This window comes from Ahaetulla prasina, chromosome 10, assembly GCF_028640845.1.
Source record: "Ahaetulla prasina isolate Xishuangbanna chromosome 10, ASM2864084v1, whole genome shotgun sequence".
In the NCBI taxonomy this organism is placed as follows: domain Eukaryota; kingdom Metazoa; phylum Chordata; class Lepidosauria; order Squamata; family Colubridae; genus Ahaetulla; species Ahaetulla prasina.
Window position 1 is genome coordinate 3652314 of NC_080548.1, and position 26927 is coordinate 3679240.

General features: G+C 44.9%; 2 protein-coding genes across 4 annotated transcripts in view; both read right to left on the bottom strand.

Moving 5' to 3' along the window:
* Window positions 1-21845, bottom strand: part of LOC131204617 (serine/threonine-protein kinase 40-like) — a 117355-nt gene extending 95510 nt beyond the window's left edge. The window contains exons 1-5 of one of the 3 annotated variants that reach the window (XM_058196049.1): window positions 19242-21845; window positions 14637-14750; window positions 13972-14057; window positions 12836-12982; window positions 6469-7025 (exon numbers count right to left, since the gene is read on the bottom strand). In XM_058196049.1, the coding sequence (XP_058052032.1) occupies window positions 6939-7025; window positions 12836-12982; window positions 13972-14057; window positions 14637-14742 (426 nt within the window). In that variant the 5' untranslated portion in view covers window positions 14743-14750; window positions 19242-21845 and the 3' untranslated portion in view covers window positions 6469-6938. Of the gene's footprint in view, window positions 1-6468; window positions 7026-12343; window positions 12691-12835; window positions 12983-13971; window positions 14058-14636; window positions 15120-19241 lie in introns of those variants that run through there. The other 2 variants (XM_058196051.1, XM_058196052.1) reach the window with 2 other exon arrangements.
* Window positions 21846-24095: 2250 nt separating this feature from the next.
* Window positions 24096-25039, bottom strand: LSM10 (LSM10, U7 small nuclear RNA associated). The gene has a single exon (XM_058195518.1). It carries the CDS (start codon window positions 24675-24677, stop codon window positions 24300-24302), a length of 378 nt encoding a protein of 125 aa, XP_058051501.1. The 5' UTR covers window positions 24678-25039; the 3' UTR covers window positions 24096-24299.
* Window positions 25040-26927: the final 1888 nt, after the last annotated feature.

A 26927-nucleotide genomic window follows, 5' to 3' on the forward strand; every position in this document is an offset into this window, starting at 1 on the left:
TAGCTTCTTAAAATGTTTCTTAATTTTTGTGATATTTGTTTTTATTTGGCTGTAAACAGCCCCGAGTCCTGAGGAGGAGGGCGGTATATAAATCAAATAAATAAATAAATAAATAAATAAATAAATAAATAAATAAATAAATAAATAAATAAAAAGGATCTCGGAAGCATCTTTTTATTTTGCCTGGTTGTTTTTTGTGTTTTATAGTCCATTTTTACGTCAACTACACCATTAAAATCACCAAGGATACAATTATTCTCATAGTCCACTTCAAGTATCTTCATGTGCAATTTTTTATAAAATTCTTCTTGATTTTCGTTAGCAGCATATATTGCTATTAAGAGCGTTTTTGTATTGTCATCTATTATTTCCAGCATTAAAATTCTCCCATTCTCATCTAATTATATCAACTTTGCCTTAAGTGTCTCTTTTATATATATAACTATGCCTCTTTTCTTACATTGTGGTAATAAGGTAAAGACAGAGAGGGTTAGGAAGGGAAGGCGGATGGGTAGGAAGCGGAGGGTGAGACATAGGAGGAAAGGGGATAGATAGGCAGTGGATAGGTAGGAGGAAGGGAAGGGGGTTAGGGATGGGAATAGGTAGTAGGAAGGAGAGGGGACTAGGTAGGAAGGGGAGGGGATAATTGGGAAGGGGACGAGAATACGGAGGGAGGGGGAGAGTGAATAGGGAGGGATGGGAGGGGGGAAAGGGACTAGGAAGGGGATAGGGAGTAGGAAGGAGAATTAGTAGTAAGGGGTGTGGGATAGGTAGTAACAGGGAGGAGGATATAAAGGAATGGAATAGAAGACAGGTAGAGAAAGGGAATGGATAGGAAGGGAGGGTGATACGTAGTAGGAAGGGGATATGTAGTAGGGAATAGGTAGTCAGGAGCGGAATAGGTGGTAGTAAGGGAGGGGATAGGCAGTGGTATGGGAGGGGGATAGGAAGGAGGAAGGGGGATAGGGTTACTCCCTATCCTCTTCCTACTCCCATCCATCCTACTCCTACTACTACTAGTAAAGAAATAGGATATCTAAGATTCCATATTACAACTACCTAAGAACTACTTATTACCAGAATATTGGAATTCAACATTAGTAGGAATACAAGTAGTAGAACAAAGTCAAACTAGGTCTTGGACTTTAGAGAGCTAATTTCAATAAACTTAGAGAGATCTTGAGAAGGATTCAATGGATGAGAACTCAGGGGAAAACAGCTCAAGAAGCTTGGGAAATTTTGAAAAGTGAGATTATAAAAGCACAGTCTAACACAATACCAATGAAGAAGAAAATAGTAGATCACAAAAGAAACCAGCATGGATGCATAAAGAACTATCTGACAAATTGAAAGACAAAAGGACAAATATAAAAAGTGGAAAGAGGGGCAAATAACTAAGGCAGAATATCAGCAACAGCCCGAGCCTGTAAAGATGAAGTGAGGAAAGCTAAGGCTCACAATGAACAAAGGCTACAAAAGTAAAAATAATAAAAAGCTTCTTCCAACATGTTAAAAACAAGAAAAAGTCAAGGAAACAATTGGCCCATTGCTGGGAGAAAGTGGCAAGAAGATGACAAGCAACAGGGAGAAAGCAGATCTACTTAACTCATATTTTGCATCTGTCTTTACACAAAAGGAAAACAATCCAACCTATCAAAACAGCACTACAAAAACAGATTAGAAACACAAGTTAAAATAGGGAAGAAAATGGTAAGTGAACACCTGTCTACCCTAGACGAGTTCAAATCACCAGGACCGGATGGATTACACCCCAAGGTTCTGAAGGAACTGGCAGACGGATCTCAGAACCACTGAACTATATCTTTCAAAGATCCTGGAGCACAGGGAGCTGCCAGAGGACTGGAAAAGAGCTGATGTAGTTCCCATCTTCAAAAAGGAAAAAACAGATCCAGGAAACTACAGACCTATCAGCCTGACCTCAATACCGGGAAGATTCTGGAAAAGATAATCAAGCAACGAATCACCGAACACCTAGAAGCAAACAAAGTAATAACCAAAAGCCAACATGGGTTTGTCAAAACAGATCATGCCAGACTAATCTTATTGCATTCTTTGACAAAATGACAAAATTAGTAGACCAGAGGAATGCTGTTGATATAATTTACTTGGACTTCAGTAAAGCATTTGATAAAGTAGACCATAACCTACTACTAGATAAAGTAGAAAATGTGGGTTAGACAGCACCACCACCAGATGGATTCGTAACTGGCTGACCAACCACACTCAACGTGTAGTCCTCAATGGAACTACATCCACATGGAGGAAGTATGCAGTGGAGTACCCAAGGCTCTGTTTTAGGCCCAGTCTCTTCAACATCTTCATCAATGACTTGGACGAGGGCAGATGACACCAAGCTGGCAGGAATAGCCAACACTCCAGAAGATAGGCTCAAGTTACAGAAAGATGACAGACTTGAACATTGACTATCTAACAAAATGAAATTCAACAGTGAGTAAGATTCTACATTTAGGCAAAACAAAATGCATATGTGGTACCTTGCTCAATAGTAGTACCTGTGAGAGGGATCTTGGAGTCCTAGTGGATAACCATTTAGATATGAGCCAGCAGTGCAGCAGCTGCTAAAAAGCCAACACAGTTCTGGGCTACATAAACAGAGGATAGAATCAAGATCATGGAAGTGTTAGTGCCACTTTATAATGCCTTGGTAAAGCCACACTTGGAATATTGCATCCAGTTTTGGTCTCCACGATGTAAAAAGATGTTGAGACTCTAGAAAGAGTGCAGAGAAGAGCAACAAAGATGATTAGAGGACTGGAGGATAAAACATATGAAGAACGTTGCAGGAACTGGGTATGTCTAGTTTAATGAAAGAAGGACTAGGGGAGACATGATAGCAGTGTTCCGGGCTGCCAGAGAGTGGAGTCGGGCTGTTCTCCAGAGCACCTGAGGTAGAACAAGAAGCAATGGGTGGAAACTGATCAAGGAAAGAAGCAACTTAGAACTAAGGAGAAATTTCCTGACAGTTAGAACAATTAATAAGTGGAACAACTTGCCTTCAGAAGTTGTGAATGCTCCAACACTGGGAAATTTTAAGAAAATGTTGATAACCATCTGACTGAGATGGTGTAGGGTTCCTGCCTGGGCAGGGGTTGGACCAGAAGGCCTCCAAGGTCCATGCATGGATGAAAGATTAGAATTCAATTGCCCTCCTCCCCTTACAGTGGCTACTCCTCCCAATCCCCCCACCTCATGTGCATGAATGAAAAGATTAGAATTCCCCTTCCTAATTCCCTCCTCCCTCCCCTCCTCCCTAAAGTGGCTACTCACTCCCCCCTCCCTCTCTACTTCACTTACTTGATAACCTGCATGGATGAAAACATTAGATCCCCTTCCTAATTGCCCTCCTCCTCCCTCCCCCCTTCCCATGTGGCTTGCTCCTATCCTCCCCTCCTACTTCACCTTACCTGATAGCCTGCAAGGATGAAGTCATAAAGCCACCAGAATCCCCAAGGAGATGACCTGCCTCCCTTATTAAAGGGCACCCACCGGCCCTCCACTTTGGTGACCTACCCTATGGCAGAGAAAGGTCTTTAGGAAGCCACCCAACCAATCCCTAAAGCTGCCTGGATGTCATTTTTCCACGGAAACCATAGCTCTTTGGATGTGGATTGCCTCTTTTACAGAATGTTACGCTTGATTGGAAAAATGAAATTATTGTTTGGCGGGTTATAGCTACTGTAAATAGTAAACATCTGAATTTAACCATTCCTCCTAATACCTTTCTAGAATATGGACTAACCATTGTGGCCTCTGGTCTGATGGAACGTGAAAAGAAAAGGCTGCTGAGGATGCATCTGTCCACTTGGTTCAATGCAACTATGAAGCGAGGAGGACTGTACAGCCAGTGAGTCTGGCTTCCCACAGCTTGCTTGTCGAGGTTGCAAAGGACGATCACATGACCTTGGGACACAGCAGTGGTCATGAACCAGCTGCCAAGCCTCTAACTTTGATCACAGGATCATGGGGACGCTACAAAGGTTGTAACTGTGAAAATGGTCATGTCACTTTTTCAGTGCCATTGTAAAGTTGAAGAGTCACTAAATGAACTGTTGTAAGAAGTCAAGTGCTCCTGAATATCTCTCCAAAATACAGCAGAACAATGACCAAAACCATCTTGAATGCATTTGGGTCAATAGAAAAGGAAAAAAGAATGATGGTGCCATAGTGACACTACAGGTCACCCAACCAACCAGAGGAAGCAAATGAACTTTTTGCTAGTCCGCTAACTAAGGCATGTAGGAAGGATACCACCATAGTAATGGGAGACTTAACTACCCTGACTGGGAGACAAACTCTGCACCTAGTGGAAGAAGATCAAACAGACTGTCGACTCTGAAGCAACCTGGCTGAAGCCATCTTGCCCTGCCTCATAGTTGCCATGAAGCCCGAGAGGGCAAGGGGAGGAAGTCGATAGCCTGCCCAGTCAAAGCAAAATGCTTCCTGTGGAAACCAAGGTCATTGAAAAGGTGGCTGCTGAAAGTGGAGAAGAGCCTGCCTTCCATCTTCATTGGACAATGTACCTGGGAGGAGTTTGATTCTTTAATTCGGTGAAAACTACGGAACTGTCAGAGTTGGTTTCACCGGCTGTGCCGATAAGATGTATCCAATAAACATATCCTTACTCTACCTGCCTGGGAGTTATGCTTTCAATGGGTGCATTACTCGGAACGCTGACGTAGGATTCCTTAAACGCGTAGCAGACAAGTTTGTCTCCCAAAAGATAGAGAAGGGGTCAACCATATTGGATTTAATTCTCACTAACAGATGAAGCTTGACTCATAGATAACTGAACACGTATTTTTCCAGATACATTGGTAGTAGCCTCAAATCATTGTTGCTGCATAAAATCCAGGACAATGTTTGTTTTTATATTTTTTAGATTTTTTAATATGTAATTTTGTTTTTTGTATTGTTATGCTTTTTAATTCCTTCTGCCTCACCGTCTTTATGCTGGTCTTTGACTATGAGAAAGGTTTGATTTGGTGGTTTAGGGCTTAATGTCATGGGAGAACCTCATCTGACTGGTTTGCTTCCCATTTATTAACCCTATAAGCTCTCCTACACTCTAAATATTATTACTTTCCCTAAATGAATATAAGAACTGTCCCTTTGACCTAGTTATTTCACATTAACTCTTGAAGCACATTTATCATATCCAAGTTCAATTGTGGAAGGAATACGAAGCCTGACCCCTCTGCAGAAAAAAAGCTCACCGACTCCTCATGCATTACATATCAATCAAACGTACTTGTTACAGGTGAGAGGTGGGGGTATATTTTACAATCCTTGTGAGAGAAATTGTCCAAGGAAGGAATACCCAGTCAATGGAAAGGAAATTTCACCTGCCTGTCCTTTGGAGGGACAGTTCCTGAAGCTGAAGCTCCAATATTTTGGCCAGACCCTGAAGTTGGGAAATATGGAAGGCAAAAAAAGAAAGCGACAGCAGAGAATGAGATGGTTTAGATGGTGTCCTTGACGCAATGGGCATGAATCTGGGCAGACTCTGAGACAGTGGAGGACAGGGGGGACTAGCATGCTACGGTCCATGGGGCTGCAAGAGTCAGACTGAACAACAAGGGAATACCACGAGTGAAGGAATGACCTGAAGGATGCCCCAAATAGTGCTAGCTTTCACTCTAGGAAAGCCATAAACGACAATTTTCATTCCAAGAATATTCTATATTTCCATGCCAGTATCTTACACCCATTTGCAGACCCACAGTTCTAGGTCAGCTTCCATTTCCTGATTAATCAATTCAGTAAAATTGTTCCTATTTAAATCTGATTTTGCAAAGCCACTTTAGGCCCTGATCCCACAGATATATCCATACCATCATCGTACAAATCTTAGCTTTTAAGAAGCGAATGGTGATTTAGAGCCAGATCCCCTCTTGGCTAGGTTTTCAGTTGCTTAGCAATCACGATAACGCATCGTGCAGCAGCATGCCTATACAATATGCAACGGCAGATTTAGCTAAATTTGACTACAGGAGGCTTAGAAAACTTGGCTATAAAACTTGGAACTCCGCCGCCTTCGACAAGACCTAAGTTTAACTCATAGAATCATCTATTGTAATGTCCTTCCTCTTAAAGACTACTTTAATTGCAATAATACAAGAGCAACCAATAGATTTAAACTTAATGTCAACCACTTTAATCTAGATTGCAGAAAATATGACTTCTGTAACAGAATCATCAGTGTTTGGAATACTTTACCTGACTCTGTGGTCTCTTCCCATAATCCTAAAAACTTTATCCTAAAACTTTCTACTATTGACCTCACCCCATTCCTAAGAGGACCATAAGGGGCGTGCATAAGCACAAACGCATCTACCGTTCCTGTCCTATTGTTTTGAATTTGTGAGATTCAGAGAGGAGATATTTCTTCCAACTTATATCATTGGAAAAGTGGATTTGATACGTTATGAGAGGTTGGGTCCATTGGCTTCAAAGTATCCAGGATGAAAAATCTTACAAAATGAGAAATCGGTAATCATTTGATGTCTACACTGAGTAAGATCTTCAAACAGATTATCAAACATGTTCTGAAGACTTTAATAGGCACCTTAAATAGGAGGAGTGGCATGGGTCTTTCCTTTGCCAGAGCAACAATTTTAGTGAATCTAAGGTTTTATACTTAGGCAAGACAAATCAGAGACAGATTAAGTGAAACCTGGCTCAATAGCAGTAACTGCATTAATAGAGGGACTGAATCGAGATCACATTAAGTATTAGTACCACTTTATAAAGCCTTAGTAAGATCACACTTAGAATACTGCATCCAGGTTTGGGCACCATATTATAAAAAATAGGTCGAGTGCAGAAAAGAGCAACAAAGATGACTAAGGGGCTGGAGGCTAAAACATCTGAAGAATGGTTGCAGGAATTGGGATTGTCTAGTCCGATGAAAAAAAGGATTCAGGCTGATATGATAGCGGTGCTTCAGTATTTGAGGGGCTGCCACAAAGAAGAGGAGGATCAACCTATTCGCCAAAGCAGCAGAAGGAAAGGCAGGAATCAATGGATGGGAAATAGAGAAGGAGAGAAGCAACCTAGAATTAAGAAATTTCCTGATAGTGTTTTTTGGGTCTCTTCCCAAAATCCCCAAAGCTTCAACCAAAAACTGTCTACTCTTGACCTCAGCCCATTTCTAAGAGGTCTGTAAGGGGCGTGCATAAGAGCACAAGCGTGCCTACCGTTCCTGTCCTATTCTTTCCTTTCGTTATATCCAGTTAAGATAGTTATTACATACTCATACTTATATATATTGTATACTTATATATCATACTTATATATATTGTATAGTTATTTCATGCTTATGCTTATATATACTGTGTGACAAAATAAATAAAATTTAAAAAAATAAAAAAAGGGAGAACAATTAACCGGTGGGACAGATTGCTTTCAGAAGTTTGGGGTGCTCCATCACTGGAGGCTTTTAAGAAGAGCCACTTATCTGGAATGGTATCAGGTCTCTTGCTTGAGCACGGGGTGAGACTAGAACAGGGCTGACGAACACACTCTGTTTGGGGACAGCTGCCTAGATGTTCCATTTATATTTAAATGTAATGTTCTGGCTAGTGGGTACTCAAATAGCAAAGAACGGGAAGTTGGATCTAACTCACTGCTCACTCCAGGAGTTCGATTCTGAGCGGCTCAAGCTTGACCCGGTCTTCCATCCTTCGGAGGTCATTAAAATGACGATCCAGATTGTGGGGGGCAATACGCTGACTCTGTAAACTGCTTAGAGAGGGCTGTGAAGCGGTATATAAGTCTAAATGCTATTGCTATCAGCCTATGAGCACTCTGGGTGGGCACCTCTAACAATGTGGGCAGTAAAATTTAGGGTTGGTGCCCTGACCGCAACATTCTTCTAGCCATGCAAGATTCTGGGGTTGGTGTGCACTCCGGAACACGGCTATCGTACTGTGGAATAAGCGCAGAAACATGGTACCTTGTGCAAGGCTTCCACCATCCGCACAACGTCATAGAAGATGACAACGGTCTCTCGTTCACTAAGCCGCTTCTCTTTGATGACATAATGCTGGAGATTGATGAGCTCAGCTGTCTTGTCACTGAAGTCATGGGCACAGAGGCAGTCCAACACTAAACAAATATGTTTCTTCATTTTGGGGCCATCCGACTGGACTCCAGATCTTCCACCAGCTCGCATAGTCCCAAGTCACAGGGACCAGAGTTAATTGAGCAGGGAGACGCCCACCCTACCCACTGATTAGACACAAGCCCGCTCTATGCTGCTTCCACGAGGGCTACAACTGCAGGTTTTGCACCGTGCAAAATGATTGCTTTTTAAAACCATGAATAAAATTCTCAAGAGATTTCGGAAAGGAGAGGGTGGGTGCAGAAATAGTTTGTCTTACCGGAGCGTCAAATTCTTCCCAGCAAGCATGTCCCAGACTTGCCAAAGACTCCCCAAGGACAGTCCTCGCCTTGCTTAAGCAATTGCGATTAAACTGGCACAGAGGGGCATTTGATGGGCAGAACCTATCAGTCTCAGGCAGAGGAGCTGGACTGGGACTGTGGCAGCTCCTGCAAGCACATGACTTCAAAACCACCATGTCCCCCAAACCAATCAACGTGGCCTGCGCCATTGGAAGGATTAAGAAAGCAGGCCTCTCGAGGCTCCACCAGGTCAGTGCTGGGAGGCCAGTAAGCAATGGGCTCCAGCTCCTACCTGGAAAAGGCCATGATGATGGACCACCCCATCCTGATTGTGCAGGAGAGAGGAGGGAGAACTCTGTGTGCAGCAGCATTTTGCCCCGACGACGTTCCTCTTGGGTTTCTGTGCCATGATCATTCTTGTCCTCCAAGGTGAGGATCTTTGTGAATAAGACAAAGGAAGAGCAGCTCAAGACAGCACCTTTTTTGCAGGAAAGCCAGAAAGCGCCAGTCTCAAATGCAATGCGCACAAAATCACAGCAGAGCACAGAGCATCTTGGGCGCAAAGTTGACATCTTAAAGGAAGGAGGCCCTATGTCCCATTTTGGTCTGGCTCAAGCCAAGGGGTACCTTTTCCCAACACTCCTCCTATGCCCTGTTGCTAGGCGATTTGGAAGTGAAACGGTTCTAGGGCAGGTAACAGTTTTCACATCTTAATCTTGTATCACCCCCAGCCTCAGCAACAGCAAGAGACTCAGCGAAGGTGTAAGAAAGGCCTCTCTCTCCCTGAGCCCTCTGGAAAAGCATCACCACTTAAAAGGGGCTGCTGTGGCTTTGGGGACTGGACAGCTGTAGAAGGCATCCCTCCTTGAAAGGGCTGAGTATCACTTGAGGAGAACCACCAATATTTTGGCCAGACCCTGAAGTTGGGAAATATGGAAGGCAAAAAAAAGCGACAGCAGAGAATGAGATGGTTTAGATGGTGTCCTTGACGCAATGGGCATGAATCTGGGCAGACTCTGAGACAGTGGAGGACAGGGGGGACTAGCATGCTACGGTCCATGGGGCTGCAAAGAGTCAGACTGAACAACAAGGGAATACCACGAGTGAAGGAATGACCTGAAGGATGCCCCAAATAGTGCTAGCTTTCACTCTAGGAAAGCCATAAACGACAATTTTCATTCCAAGAATATTCTATATTTCCATGCCAGTAACTTACACCCATTTGCAGACCCACAGTTCTAGGTCAGCTTCCATTTCCTGATTAATCAATTCAGTAAAATTGTTCCTATTTAAATCTGATTTTGCAAAGCCACTTTAGGCCCTGATCCCACAGATATATCCATACCATCACCGTGCAAAATGATTGCTTTTAAAACCATGAATAAAATTCTCAAGAGATTTCGGAAAGGAGAGGTGGGTGCAGAAATAGTTTGTCTTACCGGAAGCGTCAAATTCTTCCCAGCAAGCATGTCCCAGACTTGCCAAAGACTCCCCAAGGACAGTCCCTCGCCTTGCTTAAGCAATTGCGATTAAACTGGCACAGAGGGGCATTTGATGGGCAGAACCTATCAGTCTCAGGCAGAGGAGCTGGACTGGGACTGTGGCAGCTCCTGCAAGCACATGACTTCAAAACCACCATGTCCCCCAAACCAATCAACGTGGCCTGCGCCATTGGAAGGATTAAGAAAGCAGGCCTCTCGAGGCTCCACCAGGTCAGTGCTGGGAGGCCAGTAAGCAATGGGCTCCAGCTCCTACCTGGAAAAGGCCATGATGATGGACCACCCCATCCTGATTGTGCAGGAGAGAGGAGGGAGAACTCTGTGTGCAGCAGCATTTTGCCCCGACGACGTTCCTCTTGGGTTTCTGTGCCATGATCATTCTTGTCCTCCAAGGTGAGGATCTTTGTGAATAAGACAAAGGAAGAGCAGCTCAAGACAGCACCTTTTTTGCAGGAAAGCCAGAAAGCGCCAGTCTCAAATGCAATGCCAAAATCACAGCAGGGCACAGAGCATCTTGGAGCGCAAAGTTGACATCTTAAAGGAAGGAGGCCCTACGTCCCTTTTTGGTCTGGCTCAAGCCAAGGGGTACCTTTTCCCAACACTCCTCCTATGCCCTGTTGCTAGGGGATTTGGAAGTGAAACGGTTCTAGGGCAGGTAACAGTTTTCACATCTTAATCTTGTATCACCCCCAGCCTCAGCAACAGCAAGAGACTCAGCGAAGGTGTAAGAAAGGCCTCTCTCTCCCTGAGCCCTCTGGAAAAGCATCACCACTTAAAAGGGGCTGCTGTGGCTTTGGGGACTGGACAGCTGTAGAAGGCATCCCTCCTTGAAAGGGCTGAGTATCACTTGAGGAGAACCACCAATATTTTCCCCAGACCCTGAAGTTGGGAAATATGGAAGGCAAAAAAAGAAAGCGACAGCAGAGAATGAGATGGTTTAGATGGTGTCCTTGACGCAATGGGCATGAATCTGGGCAGACTCTGAGACAGTGGAGGACAGGGGGGACTAGCATGCTACGGTCCATGGGGCTGCAAAGAGTCAGACTGAACAACAAGGGAATACCACGAGTGAAGGAATGACCTGAAGGATGCCCCAAATAGTGCTAGCTTTCACTCTAGGAAAGCCATAAAACGACAATTTTCATTCCAAGAATATTCTATATTTCCATGCCAGTAACTTACACCCATTTGCAGACCCACAGTTCTAGGTCAGCTTCCATTTCCTGATTAATCAATTCAGTAAAATTGTTCCTATTTAAATCTGATTTTGCAAAGCCACTTTAGGCCCTGATCCCACAGATATATCCATACCATCATCGTACAAATCTTAGCTTTTAAGAAGCGAATGGTGATTTAGAGCCAGATCCCCTCTTGGCTAGGTTTTCAGTTGCTTAGCAATCACGATAACGCATCGTGCAGCAGCATGCCTATACAATATGCAACGGCAGATTTAGCTAAATTTGACTACAGGAGGCTTAGAAAACTTGGCTATAAAAACTTGGCACTCCATTGCCTGCGACAAGACCTAAGTTTAACTCATAGAATCATCTATTGTAATGTCCTTCCTCTTAAAGACTACTTTAATTGCAATAATACAAGAGCAACCAATAGATTTAAACTTAATGTCAACCACTTTAATCTAGATTGCAGAAAATATGACTTCTGTAACAGAATCATCAGTGTTTGGAATACTTTACCTGACTCTGTGGTCTCTTCCCATAATCCTAAAAACTTTATCCTAAAATTTTCTACTATTGACCTCACCCCATTCCTAAGAGGACCATAAGGGGCGTGCATAAGCGCACAAACGTACCTACCGTTCCTGTCCTATTGTTTTGAATTTGTGAGATTCAGAAGAGGAGATATTTCTTCCAACTTATATCATTGGAAAAGTGGATTTGATACGTTATGAGAGGTTGGGTCCATTGGCTTCAAAGTATCCAGGATGAAAAATCTTACAAAATGAGAAATCGGTAATCATTTGATGTCTACACTGAGTAAGATCTTCAAACAGATTATCAAACATGTTCTGAAGACTTTAATAGGCACCTTAAATAGGAGGAGTGGCATGGGTCTTTCCTTTGCCAGAGCAACAATTTTAGTGAATCTAAGGTTTTATACTTAGGCAAGACAAATCAGAGACAGATTAAGTGAAACCTGGCTCAATAGCAGTAACTGCATTAATAGAGGGACTGAATCGAGATCACATTAAGTATTAGTACCACTTTATAAAGCCTTAGTAAGATCACACTTAGAATACTGCATCCAGGTTTGGGCACCATATTATAAAAAATAGGTCGAGTGCAGAAAAGAGCAACAAAGATGACTAAGGGGCTGGAGGCTAAAACATCTTCCACCAGCTCGCATAGTCCCAAGTCACAGGGACCAGAGTTAATTGAGCAGGGAGACGCCCACCCTACCCACTGATTAGACACAAGCCCGCTCTATGCTGCTTCCACGAGGGCTACAACTGCAGGTTTTGCACCGTGCAAAATGATTGCTTTTTAAAACCATGAATAAAATTCTCAAGAGATTTCGGAAAGGAGAGGGTGGGTGCAGAAATAGTTTGTCTTACCGGAAGCGTCAAATTCTTCCCAGCAAGCATGTCCCAGACTTGCCAAAGACTCCCCAAGGACAGTCCCTCGCCTTGCTTAAGCAATTGCGATTAAACTGGCACAGAGGGGCATTTGATGGGCAGAACCTATCAGTCTCAGGCAGAGGAGCTGGACTGGGACTGTGGCAGCTCCTGCAAGCACATGACTTCAAAACCACCATGTCCCCCAAACCAATCAACGTGGCCTGCGCCATTGGAAGGATTAAGAAAGCAGGCCTCTCGAGGCTCCACCAGGTCAGTGCTGGGAGGCCAGTAAGCAATGGGCTCCAGCTCCTACCTGGAAAAGGCCATGATGATGGACCACCCCATCCTGATTGTGCAGGAGAGAGAGGAGGGAGAACTCTGTGTGCAGCAGCATTTTGCCCCGACGACGTTCCTCTTGGGTTTCTGTGCCATGATCATTCTTGTCCTCCAAGGTGAGGATCTTTGTGAATAAGACAAAGGAAGAGCAGCTCAAGACAGCACCTTTTTTGCAGGAAAGCCAGAAAGCGCCAGTCTCAAATGCAATGCGCACAAAATCACAGCAGGGCACAGAGCATCTTGGAGCGCAAAGTTGACATCTTAAAGGAAGGAGGCCCTATGTCCCATTTTTGGTCTGGCTCAAGCCAAGGGGGTACCCCTTTTCCCCAATACTCCTCCTATGCCCTGTTGCTAGGCGATTTGGAAGTGAAACGGTTCTAGGGCAGGTAACAGTTTTCACATCTTAATCTTGTATCACCCCCAGCCTCAGCAACAGCAAGAGACTCAGCGAAGGTGTAAGAAAGGCCTCTCTCTCCCTGAGCCCTCTGGAAAAGCATCACCACTTAAAAGGGGCTGCTGTGGCTTTGGGGACTGGACAGCTGCAGAAGGCATCCCTCCTTGAAAGGGCTGAGTATCACTTGAGGAGAACCACCAATATTTTGATTGTGGTGCCACCACTGCACGTGGACTTTCCACAGAAGATCGACCAGGCTTTGCCTACCCCGCTCCCTTCTTACAAAATAGTATTTAGAGGACCCAGATGGTTGGGGGCCGTAGGCTGACTGTAGGCGGCTTAGAGAGGGCTGTAAAGCACTATGAAGCGGTATACGTCCAAATTCTATTATTTAGCAATAGGACTATATACCGCCCCATAGCACTCTCTGGGAGCTTAGTGTCAAAGCATTATTTGCATATTCCCCCCAACAATTTGGTCTTCACTCTCCTGACTTCAGAAAGCTGGAACCTGAAGCCCCGTTAAGATTTAACTCCTGACTGTGGGCAGAATTGGTCTCCAATACTGCATTCTAACCGCTGCACCACCAGGGCTCCTGTTAATATTCCCTGCGTTCCATCCCACCTTGAAAGGTTCTGCAGTTCAGCAGATCTTTAGAGTTTAAACACTCTTTCGTGTCAGTTATTTTGGGGAAACGGCTTGTGTAAATTGCTTCTTACCTTCAGCTGATAGAAGTCGTCTGTCCCATCCTTTCTTGCCAAGCACTGAACAATGCTAGGCACTGAGGAGTTGCCCAAACGTGGGCCTGGGAACATAAAAATAGAACATCTGCCCTGTCAGCCTATCCCCAGAAGCTCCCTCTCTGCCCAGCAAGATGTGTTTTTCCCTAAGCCACAGAGATGGCCAATAGGAAGCGGAAATGGAGATGGCCCTAATGTGCCCTCCCCAGCTCAGCACAAGAGCAGGAGTGTGCCAGGGCCATTTGCTCTGGAACTGGAGCCAGAAGCCTCACACACAAACAAAAGTGTAAACGCTGAGAAAGTGCAACTCAAGATAAATTGGGTACCCTTTCAACATTTGTGGCCCACCTTTTCTGGATGAGCTAGCTGCACTGGGGTACTAAGGACAATTATGCTAGTAGTGACCACAGCGGAAAGGGATTCAAAATTGCATCTCGGCTCCTCATACCATCTGGTGATGAAAAGAGGCTGGGATACTTCTAAGGAGTTCTGCAGTGCTGCAGCCTGGCTGAATATATGGTCTGTCGGGGACCAGGAATTTCATCCTGTTTGGTGGCAGAACTCATTATGCAAAGGAAGCCTTCTGCATGCCTGACGATCTTTCCGTACAGTCTCCCAGGGGGCAAGAATCCCTTCTTACTCACCAAGAATGAAAGGCCCGGCTCTTTTGGTGCTACTGCCGGAAATCCCTGGGCAGAGGACCTTGGCTGATGTTTCCCCACCACCTCTATCGGGGGCTCGTCGCTTCATTCTGAGCTCTGCAAAGGAAAGGCAGACACTGCTTTAAGCTCAATTCACTTTCTCAAAGGGCTTTTCCTCTCACCACTACCTTTTTGTACCACACAGAAGAAACTCATAGATTTGCACACCGTTTCTTGCTAACGGCTGACTTTGGGAGAAGGGGGCAAAGAGCTGTTGCCTAGGAGGCAACCGGAGAAGACTGGCAGGAGGCCCCAGTAGCTTATAATGGTCAGAGTGAGAAAGGTAGGAAGGACCCAATGCACGAGGTCTCCCTCCCCTCACTGCATTCCAAAGATGATTTCAGCCAAGTGATTGTGAACCATTTCAGGCCCCAGGCACCCAGGGCTGCCCACCCATGGCAGAAGCCCCAAGAGGAACAGGGGAAGTACTACTAAAGCCATTGAATGTGCGGAACGGATGAACTCCTCCTTCTGGGAGACTTCCGCTGGTCTCCACTTATCAGCAGGCTTGAAACGCCAGCTGCGACCAATGCTGCTACAGCCAACAGAAATTGAGGAGACCCACCCCAATGGCAGGGGGCTGAAGGAATCTCCCCAAAGGCTGTGATACTTCAACCAAGAGGGCCATGAGCTCATGGAAGAGCTTGCCAGTCTCCGTACCAAAGACTCCTGGGGAGAAAGGCAAGGAAAGCTTTGGCTTGGAAAGAACACATACAAACAGCCTCATACGCTAATCGGCCAGTCTGAGGACACCGGTGCACAAAAAGATTGCCTGTGTAATCTCTTCTAAGGACTTCATTGTGGCAACAAAATGCACCAGGCAGAGCACAAGAGCATCACCTGCAGAAAAATGATACCCAGGCACACATATGCACATTGAACCCTAAAGCACAAAGATCACCATCCTAGGAATACTCAGTTTAATGGAGTAGTGTTTTGGAGGCCTGGCAAAACCCAAGAGCTTGCAAGGAATAGCGGATCTGATCACTGCTCCAAAGTCACCAAGGGCAGCTGAGCAAGGGCACCGAAGGCAGGAGTTCAGGTTGCGGTGCTTTGATAGCTTCTTCTCAGCCCTCATGTGGGACACCACCACAATGAGGCGTAGTCTCAGCCCTTCTAATCTCTGAATGTAATTCTTTAGGGACAGAAAAGACACAGCTGAGTTCTATACGAGTGCCTGCACGAGACAGCAATGACCCAAACGTATGCCGGATATTCTCCAAGTTTGGATCTCTGCTCTGGGTCTGGTTGTGCCTAACAAATGCAAACATTTGCTTTGTTGTATGGCCCACAGCCAAGATGCAAAGCTCATTTGCTACTGATCTGCAACTCACACTTGTCTTGTTTCGTCTTAGCTTTCGCCTGATTGGAAAAAACAGTCCACAACTGGTTTGTGACTTTCTTCTAGCCAGCTCGGCTTTTGGAGCAGGTTCAGTCTCATCGTACATCTGTTGTGCACTGACAGTAAAGACTTGAATTTGAGGTTCATAAGGCCGAGGGATAATGGTCGGTGCAAGAACGGGCCACGGTTCGGCTCCATGGTCTGAATTAGGGCCTTCAGACAATATAGAAAGCAGTAGAACCACGAGGCGAGTAAGAGAGCTATTCAGAGAAAGAATGCACTAACACTATCCCCCTTCATCTTTCCTATCCCCGTCCCCCTACCACTCCCTATCCCCTACACCTTCCTACTACCTATCCCCTTCCCTCTCCCCCTTCCTCTTTCCCCAATCCCCTCCCTATTCTTCTTCTCCCCTTCCTATTACCTATCTCCCCTTTCTAACTATCCCCTACATTTCCTTCTACCTATTCTCCACCGCTTACTACTACCCCCTTCTTCCTACTTATCCCCCTCTTCTTTCTCCTATGCCTTCCTACCTATCCCCTCCTTCATACTATCCCCCTCGTTCCTATTACTACCTCCCTCCCTTTCCTATCTATGCCCTCCCCTTCCTAAGCTCCTCTCCTTCCTTCCTATCTCTCTCCCCTTCCTACTACTTATCCCTCTCCCCTTCCTACTACCTAGCCCCTTCCCCTCCCTAGGTATTCCCCCCTCCCCTTCCCAATTATCATCTCTCCTTCCTACTTATTCCCATCCCCTTTCTACTAACAAGGGTGTGTTGCTCCCAGTTCTTTTTTTTTGTAAAAAGTTTATTTTATAGACAAACAAACAAGCCTCTGGGTCTTGTCTGCAGCATATTGCTGACCATACTTAAGTGGTTGTCCACTAAGACACCTAGATGCCTCTCACAGGAACTACTGTCTGGCTGGGTAACTACCTAGGTCTTCAGATATAGTAGAACCTAGAAATCTGAAGGTTTCTACTGTTGATACTGTGTTGTCTAGTATTGTAAGAGGTGATAATATGGGAAGGTTTCTTCTAAAATCCACCACCATTTGTACCGTTTTGAGTGTGTTCAGTTCCAGATTGTTCTGGTCACACCATGAGGCTAATTGTTTAACCTCCCATCTGTATGCAGATTAATCATTGTCTGAATGGGACCAATCACCGTGGTGTCACCTGCAAACTTCAGTAGTTTAACAGATGGATTGTTTGATATGCAGTCATTGGTATAGAGAGAGAAGTGGAGAGAGCACAGAAGCTTTGGCTTGGAAAGAACACATACAAACAGCCTCATACGCTAATCGGCCAGTCTGAGGACACCGGTGCACAAAAAGATTGCCTGTGTAATCTCTTCTAAGGACTTCATTGTGGCAACAAAATGCACCAGGCAGAGCACAAGAGCATCACCTGCAGAAAAATGATACCCAGGCACACATATGCACATTGAACCCTAAAGCACAAAGATCACCATCCTAGGAATACTCAGTTTAATGGAGTAGTGTTTTGGAGGCCTGGCAAAACCCAAGAGCTTGCAAGGAATAGCGGATCTGATCACTGCTCCAAAGTCACCAAGGGCAGCTGAGCAAGGGCACCGAAGGCAGGAGTTCAGGTTGCGGTGCTTTGATAGCTTCTTCTCAGCCCTCATGTGGGACACCACCACAATGAGGCGTAGTCTCAGCCCTTCTAATCTCTGAATGTAATTCTTTAGGGACAGAAAAGACACAGCTGAGTTCTATACGAGTGCCTGCACGAGACAGCAATGACCCAAACGTATGCCGGATATTCTCCAAGTTTGGATCTCTGCTCTGGGTCTGGTTGTGCCTAACAAATGCAAACATTTGCTTTGTTGTATGGCCCACAGCCAAGATGCAAAGCTCATTTGCTACTGATCTGCAACTCACACTTGTCTTGTTTCGTCTTAGCTTTCGCCTGATTGGAAAAAACAGTCCACAACTGGTTTAATTGTGACTTTCTTCTAGCCAGCTCGGCTTTTGGAGCAGGTTCAGTCTCATTGTACATCTGTTGTGCACTGACAGTAAAGACTTGAATTTGAGGTTCATAAGGCCGAGGGATAACGGTCGGTGCAAGAACGGGCCGCGGTTCGGCTCCATGGTCTGAATTAGGGCCTTCAGACAATGTAGAAAGCAGTAGAACCACGAGGCGAGTAAGAGAGCTATTCAGAGAAAGAATGCACTAACACTATCCCCCTTCATCTTTCCTATCCCCGTCCCCCTACCACTCCCTATCCCCTACACCTTCCTACTACCTATCCCCTTCCCTCTCCCCCTTCCTATCTTTCCCCAATCCCCTCCCTATTATTCTTCTCCCCTTTCTAACTATCCCCTACATTTCCTTCTACCTATTCTCCACCCCTTACTACTACCCCCTTCTTCCTACTTATCCCCCTCTTCTTTCTCCTATGCCTTCCTACCTATCCCCTCCCCTTCATACTATCCCCTCGTTCCTATTACTACCTCCCTCCCTATCTATGCCCTCCCTTCCTAAGCTCCTCTCCTTCCTACTTATCCCTCTCCCTTCCTACTACTTATCCCTCTCCCCTTCCTACTACCTAGCCCCTTCCCCTCCCTAGGTATTCCCCCCTCCCCTTCCCAATTATCATCTCTCCTTCCTACTTATTCCCATCCCCTTTCTACTAACAAGGGTGTGTTGCTCCCAGTTCTTTTTTTTTTGTAAAAAGTTTATTTTATAGACAAACAAACAAGCCTCTGGGTCTTGTCTGCAGCATATTGCTGACCATACTTAAGTGGTTGTCCACTAAGACACCTAGATGCCTCTCACAGGAACTACTGTCTGGCTGGGTAACTACCTAGGTCTTCAGATATAGTAGAACCTAGAAATCTGAAGGTTTCTACTGTTGATACTGTGTTGTCTAGTATTGTAAGAGGTGATAATATGGGAAGGTTTCTTCTAAAATCCACCACCATTTGTACCGTTTTGAGTGTGTTCAGTTCCAGATTGTTCTGGTCACACCATGAGGCTAATTGTTTAACCTCCCATCTGTATGCAGATTAATCATTGTCTGAATGGGACCAATCACTGTGGTGTCACCTGCAAACTTCAGTAGTTTAACAGATGGATTGTTTGATATGCAGTCATTGGTATAGAGAGAGAAGTGGAGAGAGCACAGAGGCTTGTGGGGGCCCTGTGATAATTCTACAGGTATCGGATGTGATTCTGCTTACCTTTACCTGCTGCTTCCTGTCCATTAGGAAGCTTATGATCCACTTACAAGTGTGTTCAGGTACCGCTAGCTGGTTTAGCTTACTTAGAAGAATGTCTGGAATGATGGGGTTGAATGCTGAACTAAAGTCTACAGAGAGGACCCTTGCCTAAGTCTTTGGAGATTCAAGATGTTGTAGGATGTAATGCAGAGCCATATTAACAGCATCATCTGTTGATCTATTTGCTCGGTATGCCGGATTCGTGATGGTTTTCAAGGGGGGCAGCACTAGCCTTTCAAAGGTTTTCATAGCTACAGATGTTAGAGCAACTGGTCTGTAGTCGTTCAGTTCCTTGATGGTGGGCTTCTTTGGCACTGGGATGATAATAGAGCGTTTGAAGCAAGCAGGAACATAGCACATCTCTAATGATTTATTGAAGATATGGGTGAAGAGGGGGGCCAATTAATCAGCACAGACTTTTAAGCAAGAAGGAATTATCTTGACAAAAGCTTTTCCTGGCTTTTGTCTGTGAAATAGGTCTTGCACTTCCTTTTCTGTGATCACTAGGGGTCGGGAACCCAATGGTCAGTTGTAGGAGGTTTGGCTGTTGTTGGTGTGTCTGAGATGGGGGTTGCGGAGATAGGTGGCTGTAGTTTCCATTCAAACCTGCAGTAAAACACGTTCAGGTCATCTGCTAGTTGTTGATTTCCTTCAGCCTGGGAAGGAGGTTTGTCATAACCAGTGATATTTTTAAGAGTTTTCCACGTTTGCTGGTTCATTTGTTGAGAACTGATTCTTTAGCTTTTCAGAGTAGCTTCTTTTTGCTGCTCTGATCTCCCTTGTTAATACATTTCTTGCCTGATTGGTACAGCATTTTATCACCTTTTCTGTAGGCTTCCTTTCTGGAACGATGTAGCTGCTTAAGTTAAGCTGTGAACCAAGATTGGTTTTTACTTTATTTTCACAAGTTCCTGGTCAGTACAGATAGGTATTCACAGACGCTGACATATGATGTTACAGTACCTGTGAGTTCATCTAAGTCTGCAGAGGTACTTTCAAAAACATTCCAATCAGTGCAGTCAAGGCAAGCCTGTAGCTTTAACTTTGCCTTCTCGGTCTAGGTCTTCATTGATTTAATTGTTGGTTTTGTGGTTTTAGAATAGAATAGAATAGAATAGAATAGAATTTTATTGGCCAAGTGTGATTGGACACACAAGGAATTTGTCTTGGTGCATATGCTCTCAGTGTACATAAAAGAAAAGATACGTTCATCAAGGTACAACATTTACAACACAATTGATGATCAATATATCAATATAAATCATAAGGATTGCCAGCAACAAGTTATAGTCATACAGTCATAAGTGGAAAGAGATTGGTGATGGGAACTATGAAACGATTAATAGTAGTGCAGATTCAGTAAATAGTCTGACAGTGTTGAGGGAATTATTTGTTTAGCAGAGTGATGGCCTTCGGGAAAAAACTGTTCTTGTGTCTAGTTGTTCTGGTGTGCAGTGCTCTATAGCGTCGTTTTGAGGGTAGGAGTTGAAACAGTTTATGTCCAGGATGCGAGGGATCTGCAAATATTTTCACGGCCCTCTTCTTGATTCGTGCAGTATACAGGTCCTCAATGGAAGGCAAGGTGGTAGCAATTATGTTTTCTGCAGTTCTAATTATCCTCTGAAGTCTGTGTTTTTCTTGTTGGGTTGCAGAACCGAACCAGACAGTTATAGAGGTGCAAATGACAGACTCAATAATTCCTCTGTAGAATTGGATCAGCAGCTCCTTGGGCAGTTTGGGCTTACTGAGTTGGCGCAGAAAGAACATTCTTTGTTGTCCTTTTTTAATGATGTTTTTGATGTTAGCTGTCCATTTGAGATCTTGCGATATGATAGAACCCAGAAATTTGAAGGTTTCTACTGTTGATACTGTGTTGTCAAGTATTGTGAGAGGTGGAAGTATGGAAGGGTTTTTCCTAAAGTCTACCACCATTTCTACGGTTTTGAGTGTGTTCAGTTCCAGATTGTTTTGGTTGCACCACAAGGCTAGTCGTTCGACCTCTCGTCTATATGCGGATTCGTCATTGTCTCGAATGAGACCAATCACTGTTGTGTCATCTGCGAACTTCAGTAGCTTAACAAATGGATCATTGGAGATGCAGTCATTGGTATACAGAGAGAAGTGGGGAGAGCACACAGCCTTGGGGGGCCCCTGTGCTAATTGTACAGGTATTTGATGTGATCTTGCTTAGCTTCACCTGCTGCTTCCTGTTTGTTAGGAAGCTTGTGATCCACTTACAAGTCTGTTCCGGTACCTGTAGCTGGTTTAGCTTAGTTAGAAGAATGTCTGGAATGATGGTATTGAATGCTGAACTAAAGTCTACAAAAAGGACCCTTGCATAGGTCTTTGGAGACTCAAGATGTTGTAGGATGTAGTGCAGAGCCATATTAACAGCATCATCTGTTGATCTATTTGCTCGGTATGCAAATTGCAAGGGGTCTAAGAGCGGATTCGTGATGGTTTTCAGGTAGGAAAGCACTAGCCTTTCAAAGGTTTTCATGACTACAGATGTTAGAGCAACTGGTCTGTAGTCATTCAGTTCCTTGATGGTGGGCTTCTTCGGCACTGGGATGATGGTAGAGCGTTTGAAGCAAGAAGGAACATAGCACATCTCTAGTGATTTATTGAAAATATGGGTGAAGATGGGGGCCAATTGGTCAGCACAGACTTTTAAGTAAGAAGGAGTTATCTTGTCTGGGCCTGGAGCTTTTCCTGGCTTTTGTCTGTGAAATAGGTCCTGCACTTCCTTTTCTGTGATCACTAGGGGTGTGAACCCAATGAAATGGGGTCAGTTGTAGGAGGCTTGGCTGTTGTTGGTGTGTCTGAGATGGGGGTTGTGGAGATAGGTGGCTGTAGTTTCCTTTCAAACCTGCAGTAAAACTCATTCAGGTCATCTGCCAGTTGTTGATTACCTTCAGCCTGGGAAGGAGGTTTGCCATAGCCGGTGATATTTTTAAGAGTTTTCCACATGTTTGCTGGTTCATTTGCTGAAAATTGATTCTTTAGCTTTTCAGAGTAGCTTCTTTTTGCTGCTCTTATCTCCCTTGTTAGTGCATTTCTGGCCTGATTGTACAGCATTTTATCACCTTTTCTGTAGGCTTCCTCTTTGGAATGTCGTAGCTGCTTAAGTTTAGGTGTAAACCAAGGTTTGTTATTACTGTGTATTCGCAAGTTCCTTGTAGGTACACATAGGTCTTCACAGAAGCTGACATATGATGTTACAGTATCTGTGAGTTCATCCAGGTCTGCAGAGGTATCTTTAAAAATATTCCAATCAGTGCAGTCAAAACATGCCTGTAGCTTTAATTCTGATTCCTCCGTCCAGGTTTTCACTGATTTAATTATTGGTTTTATGGCTTTAAGTCTTTGCCTGTAAGCAGGTACAAGGTGAATCATGCAATGATCAGAGTGTCCTACAGCTGCACGTGGTAAAGACCGATAGGCATCTTTTAGTGTTGTGTAGCAGTGGTCTAGAGTATTCTTGCCTCTGGTGGGACAATTGACATGCTGAAAGTATTTTGGTAGCTCTTTCCTTAAGTTTGCTTTGTTTAGATCTCCCAAAATAATGGCCAGTGAATCGGGGTATCTTCTAGTGGAAGAAGGTAACGGGACGCCACTCACTGGTGAAAAAATCTAAAACAGGAAAGCTATAAGGGTTTATCTATTTGCACTGATTCTCGAATTACTTGTGAGGGCAGCTGACTTTCTGCTCAGAAAACATCAGTAGTTGGAAAACAGCAATAGTTCATCCTTGGATCAGTGCTTGTGAGATTGCAACTGTATTTCAGAATGTCTGGCTTAGTTCAGTGCAACACTTGTTTTGCAGATGTCTTTTGAGATATGCTTTTTAAATTTGGATACTATCCTATTTTTAAGGAGATTGTTAGTTTTCATATATAGATTTCTTATCTAGAGTCTTTAGCTTGTGCTCTTCAGGCTGAAATTAGGCAGCCAATTCTATTGAGCTGCTCTTCTATCAGCTCCCTCTATCACAAAGACCCTGCAGGAGAAGGACACCATGGACAACTGTTGGATCTCGCAAAGTGAGCTGTGGATCATACGCATGAAATTTTTGGTGTGTCTCTGCATAATGCATACAGTATCCTTGAGGTATGTCCAATGCAGCCATCTGCAATCTATGCTTATCCATTGACCCCTTTCCAGTGTAGGTATGCAGGCAGTTCTAAATCAAGCAAGTTTCAATGTGACTCATAGTTTGCAAGCAAAATTTCTACCCGCATATTTCCTCCAGCAACCTACCACCAGAGGACATGCTGTGATTTAGTTGACACAATGCAACAAAGCCTAACTCAAGTTAACAAAGTATAACAGTCCAACAAATCAATCAAATTATGGCCTAATAGAATGGTATTCCTATAACATATTTAATTATGGTCACCTACTACCATCCGTTTTTGCCAGGACTAGTGCGTTGCATAAATGTAGCCTTGAAATATTATGCAGGAACAGGGCATGGTTTTGTTGAGAGACCCACATTATTTTTAGGCAGTTTTAACAGGCCAGGGACCATAAAGGGGATTAGAAGTAATGTGAAGAACAACCAGCCCTGGAATTCTGGGCTATTTCATTTTTGTGCGTCTGGGTTTTCCCCAGATTAAAAAAAGGGAGACATTTTGCTTACCATCCTTTACTTATTTTGTAAAGGGAACAAATTAACACAAAAAACTCCAGAAAATCCATTCCATTAGGTGCAAAAACCGTTTTCATTTCTGACTGACTAGATATTAATGTAATCCAAAAGCATCCATCATACAGAGCTTCACCAGGGGATTCAAAGAGGTCCACCCTGCAGTCTGAATTTTAAGGCTTAAAAGTTTATTCTTGAGGGGGGAAAAGCAGTTCAGGGCGGAGACAGAATCTGAATAGAAAAGCCGCTGAAAATACTGTTCTTGTTGGTCGACATGGTCTGGCAAAGGAACGATTCTCCTTTGAACCGGAGTGGAAGCTGCTGGGTCGGTCACGCGGAGCGGGGGAAGCAGCCACGGCCTGCCCGCCCGGTCACTTGCCCGCCGGCTTCGGCCGAAGGAACTCGGTCCTGCCCTTGCCTCGGCCGCCGAAGGTGCGAACGCGGTGGATGAGCTGCAGCTGCTGCTCGATGGTGGCCCGGATGTCCACCTCGTCGGGGATGTGGACGTAGCGGACGTTCCTGCCGGTGACGAAGAGGTCCTGCAGGCGGCGGGCGCGGCCGTGGCGGTCGGTGAAGGTGGCCTCGTCCAGGCGGACGTTCATGAAGGCGTCCACGTTGACGATGCGGCCCACGGCCACGCTCTCGTCGCGCAGCTCCACGGTGGTGACGCGGTTGTGCAGGCCCTGCAGGAGCAGCACCAGGCTGTTCTCCGCGATGGTGCGCTCCTTCACCGAGTGGCTGATCTCCATGGCGGCCCGGAGCGCGGCTCAGCCGGAACACGCCGACGCCCGCATCCCGGCCTCCCGCTTTCTAGAGCTCCCTCCGGAAGGCAGGCCCGCCACAACCCGCCCGACTTCGCCTCAGGGACAAAAAAGAGTCCGATTGCCCGCGCAGCGAGGCCACGCCTCCAAGCCGCGATGCCGTTGGCCGGCCAGAGTCCGCCCGCCCCTGTTGGAGCGATGCCATTGGCTCGGCTGCGTGGAGGGAGCACGAATGGCTGGACCGGATATTCGACCACGGAACAGGAGCTTGCCGCCTCCCGCTCCCTCACCCTTTACCCGCCTCACAGGCAGCCCATCTCAGCCGATGTCGGGCCGCTTCATCGCTCATGCGCTAACTCGGGGATCTGCAAACTCGGCAACTTTAAGACGTGTGGACTTCAACTCCCAGAGTTCCTCAGTCAGGAAAGCTGGCTGTGGAACTCTGGGAGTTGAAGTCCACAAGTCTTCAAAGAGCCAAGTTTGCAGACTCCTGCGCTAACTGAACTCTCTCTTCCGGGTCACGTGCAGGATGGGCAGAACGGGCGGCGCTTGATCAGTGATTTCTGAAATGGTTTCAAAGGTAGTAAAATGCAGTTCAGGGGTCACGAAAGGAAGTTTTAGAGTTTTACAAATGCAGAGGTATGGATTAGGTGGCACCTAATGGTGAGAAGGAATTTGGGTGTCCTGGTGCAACCTTCCCCAACTTAGATCATATCCAATGATCTAAGTGCCAAATCCCACTGCAACTGCATTGCAAAAAAGGCTCTAAGAGCTGTAAACCTAATCTTCCGTAGCTTCTTCTCCAAAAACACTACACTACTAACCAGAGCATATAAAACATTTGCTAGACCAATTCTTGAATACAGCTCGCCTGTCTGGAACCCTCACCACATTTCAGACATCTATACAATTGAAGGTGTTCAGAAATATTTTACAAGAAGAGTTCTCCACTCCTCTGAATACAACAAAATATCTTATGTCAACAGACTTGAAATCCTGGGTTTAGAAAATTTAGAACTCCGCTGCCTTTGGTATGACCTGAGTTTAACTCACAGAATCATCTGTTACAATGTCCTTCCTGTTGAGGATTACTTCAGCTTCAATCACAACAATACACGAGCACACAATAGATTTAAGCTTAATGTGAACTGTTCCAATCTTGATTGCAGAAAATATGACTTCAGTAACAGAGATGTTAATGCTTGGAATACACTACCTGACTCCGTGGTCTCTTCTCAAAATCCCCAAAGCTTCAACCAAAAACTGTCTACTATTGACCTCACCCCATTCCTAAGAGGTCCGTAAGGGGCGTGCATAAGAGCATAAGCATGCCTACCGTTCCTGTCCTATTGTTTCCTTTCGTTATATCCAATTAATATTATTTTTATTTATTTATTTATTTATTTGCATTTATATCCCGCCCTTCTCCGAAGACTCAGGGCGGCTTACACTATGTCAAGCAATAGTCTTCATCCATTTGTATATTATATACAAAGTCAACTTATTGCCCCCAACAATCTGGGTCCTCATTTTACCTACCTTATAAAGGATGGAAGGCTGAGTCAACCTTGGGCCTGGTGGGACTTGAACCTGCAGTAATTGCAAGCAGCTGTGTTAATAACAGACTGTCTTAGCAGTCTGAGCCACCAGAGGCCCTGGTATAATAATAGAGTTATTACATACTTATATATGCTTTTATATTGTATAGTTATTTCGTGCTTATGCTTATATATACTGTGTGACAAAATAAATAAATAAATAAATAAATAAAAACCTTTCCTGGTTGGCAGCGGCTGTGTGTGTGTTTGTGTGTATGTGCCAGGGACAGGCGCAGGCACCCACTGCTCGCACAGCCTGGTTCCAAATGGGCTGGGATTGGGGACTCCCGTCCTAGTGAGCAGGCACTTAAATACGAGTCAGCGATGGCTGCACCTGCCAAAAAGGCCAGCACAGTCCTGGGGCTGCATCAACAGAGGAGGGATAGCTTCAAGATCATGAGATATGTTAGTACAGGTACTCCTCGATTTATGACCACAAGTTTCTAAGCGAGACATTTGTTGTGAGTTTTGCCCCATTTTGCTATCTTTCTTACTAGTTGTTAAATGAATCATTGCACTTGTTAAGTTTAGTAGCATGGTTATTAAGTGAATCAGACTTCCCCATTGACTTTGCTTGTCAGACAGTCACAGAAGGAGATCACATGACCCTGGGACACTGTAATCATAGTAAATACGAGTT

What these genes read in the sequence shown, in the direction of transcription:
- LSM10 (XM_058195518.1), bottom strand. Translation starts at nt 24,677, where the DNA reads ATGGAGATCAGCCACTCGGTGAAGGAGCGCACCATCGCGGAGAACAGC.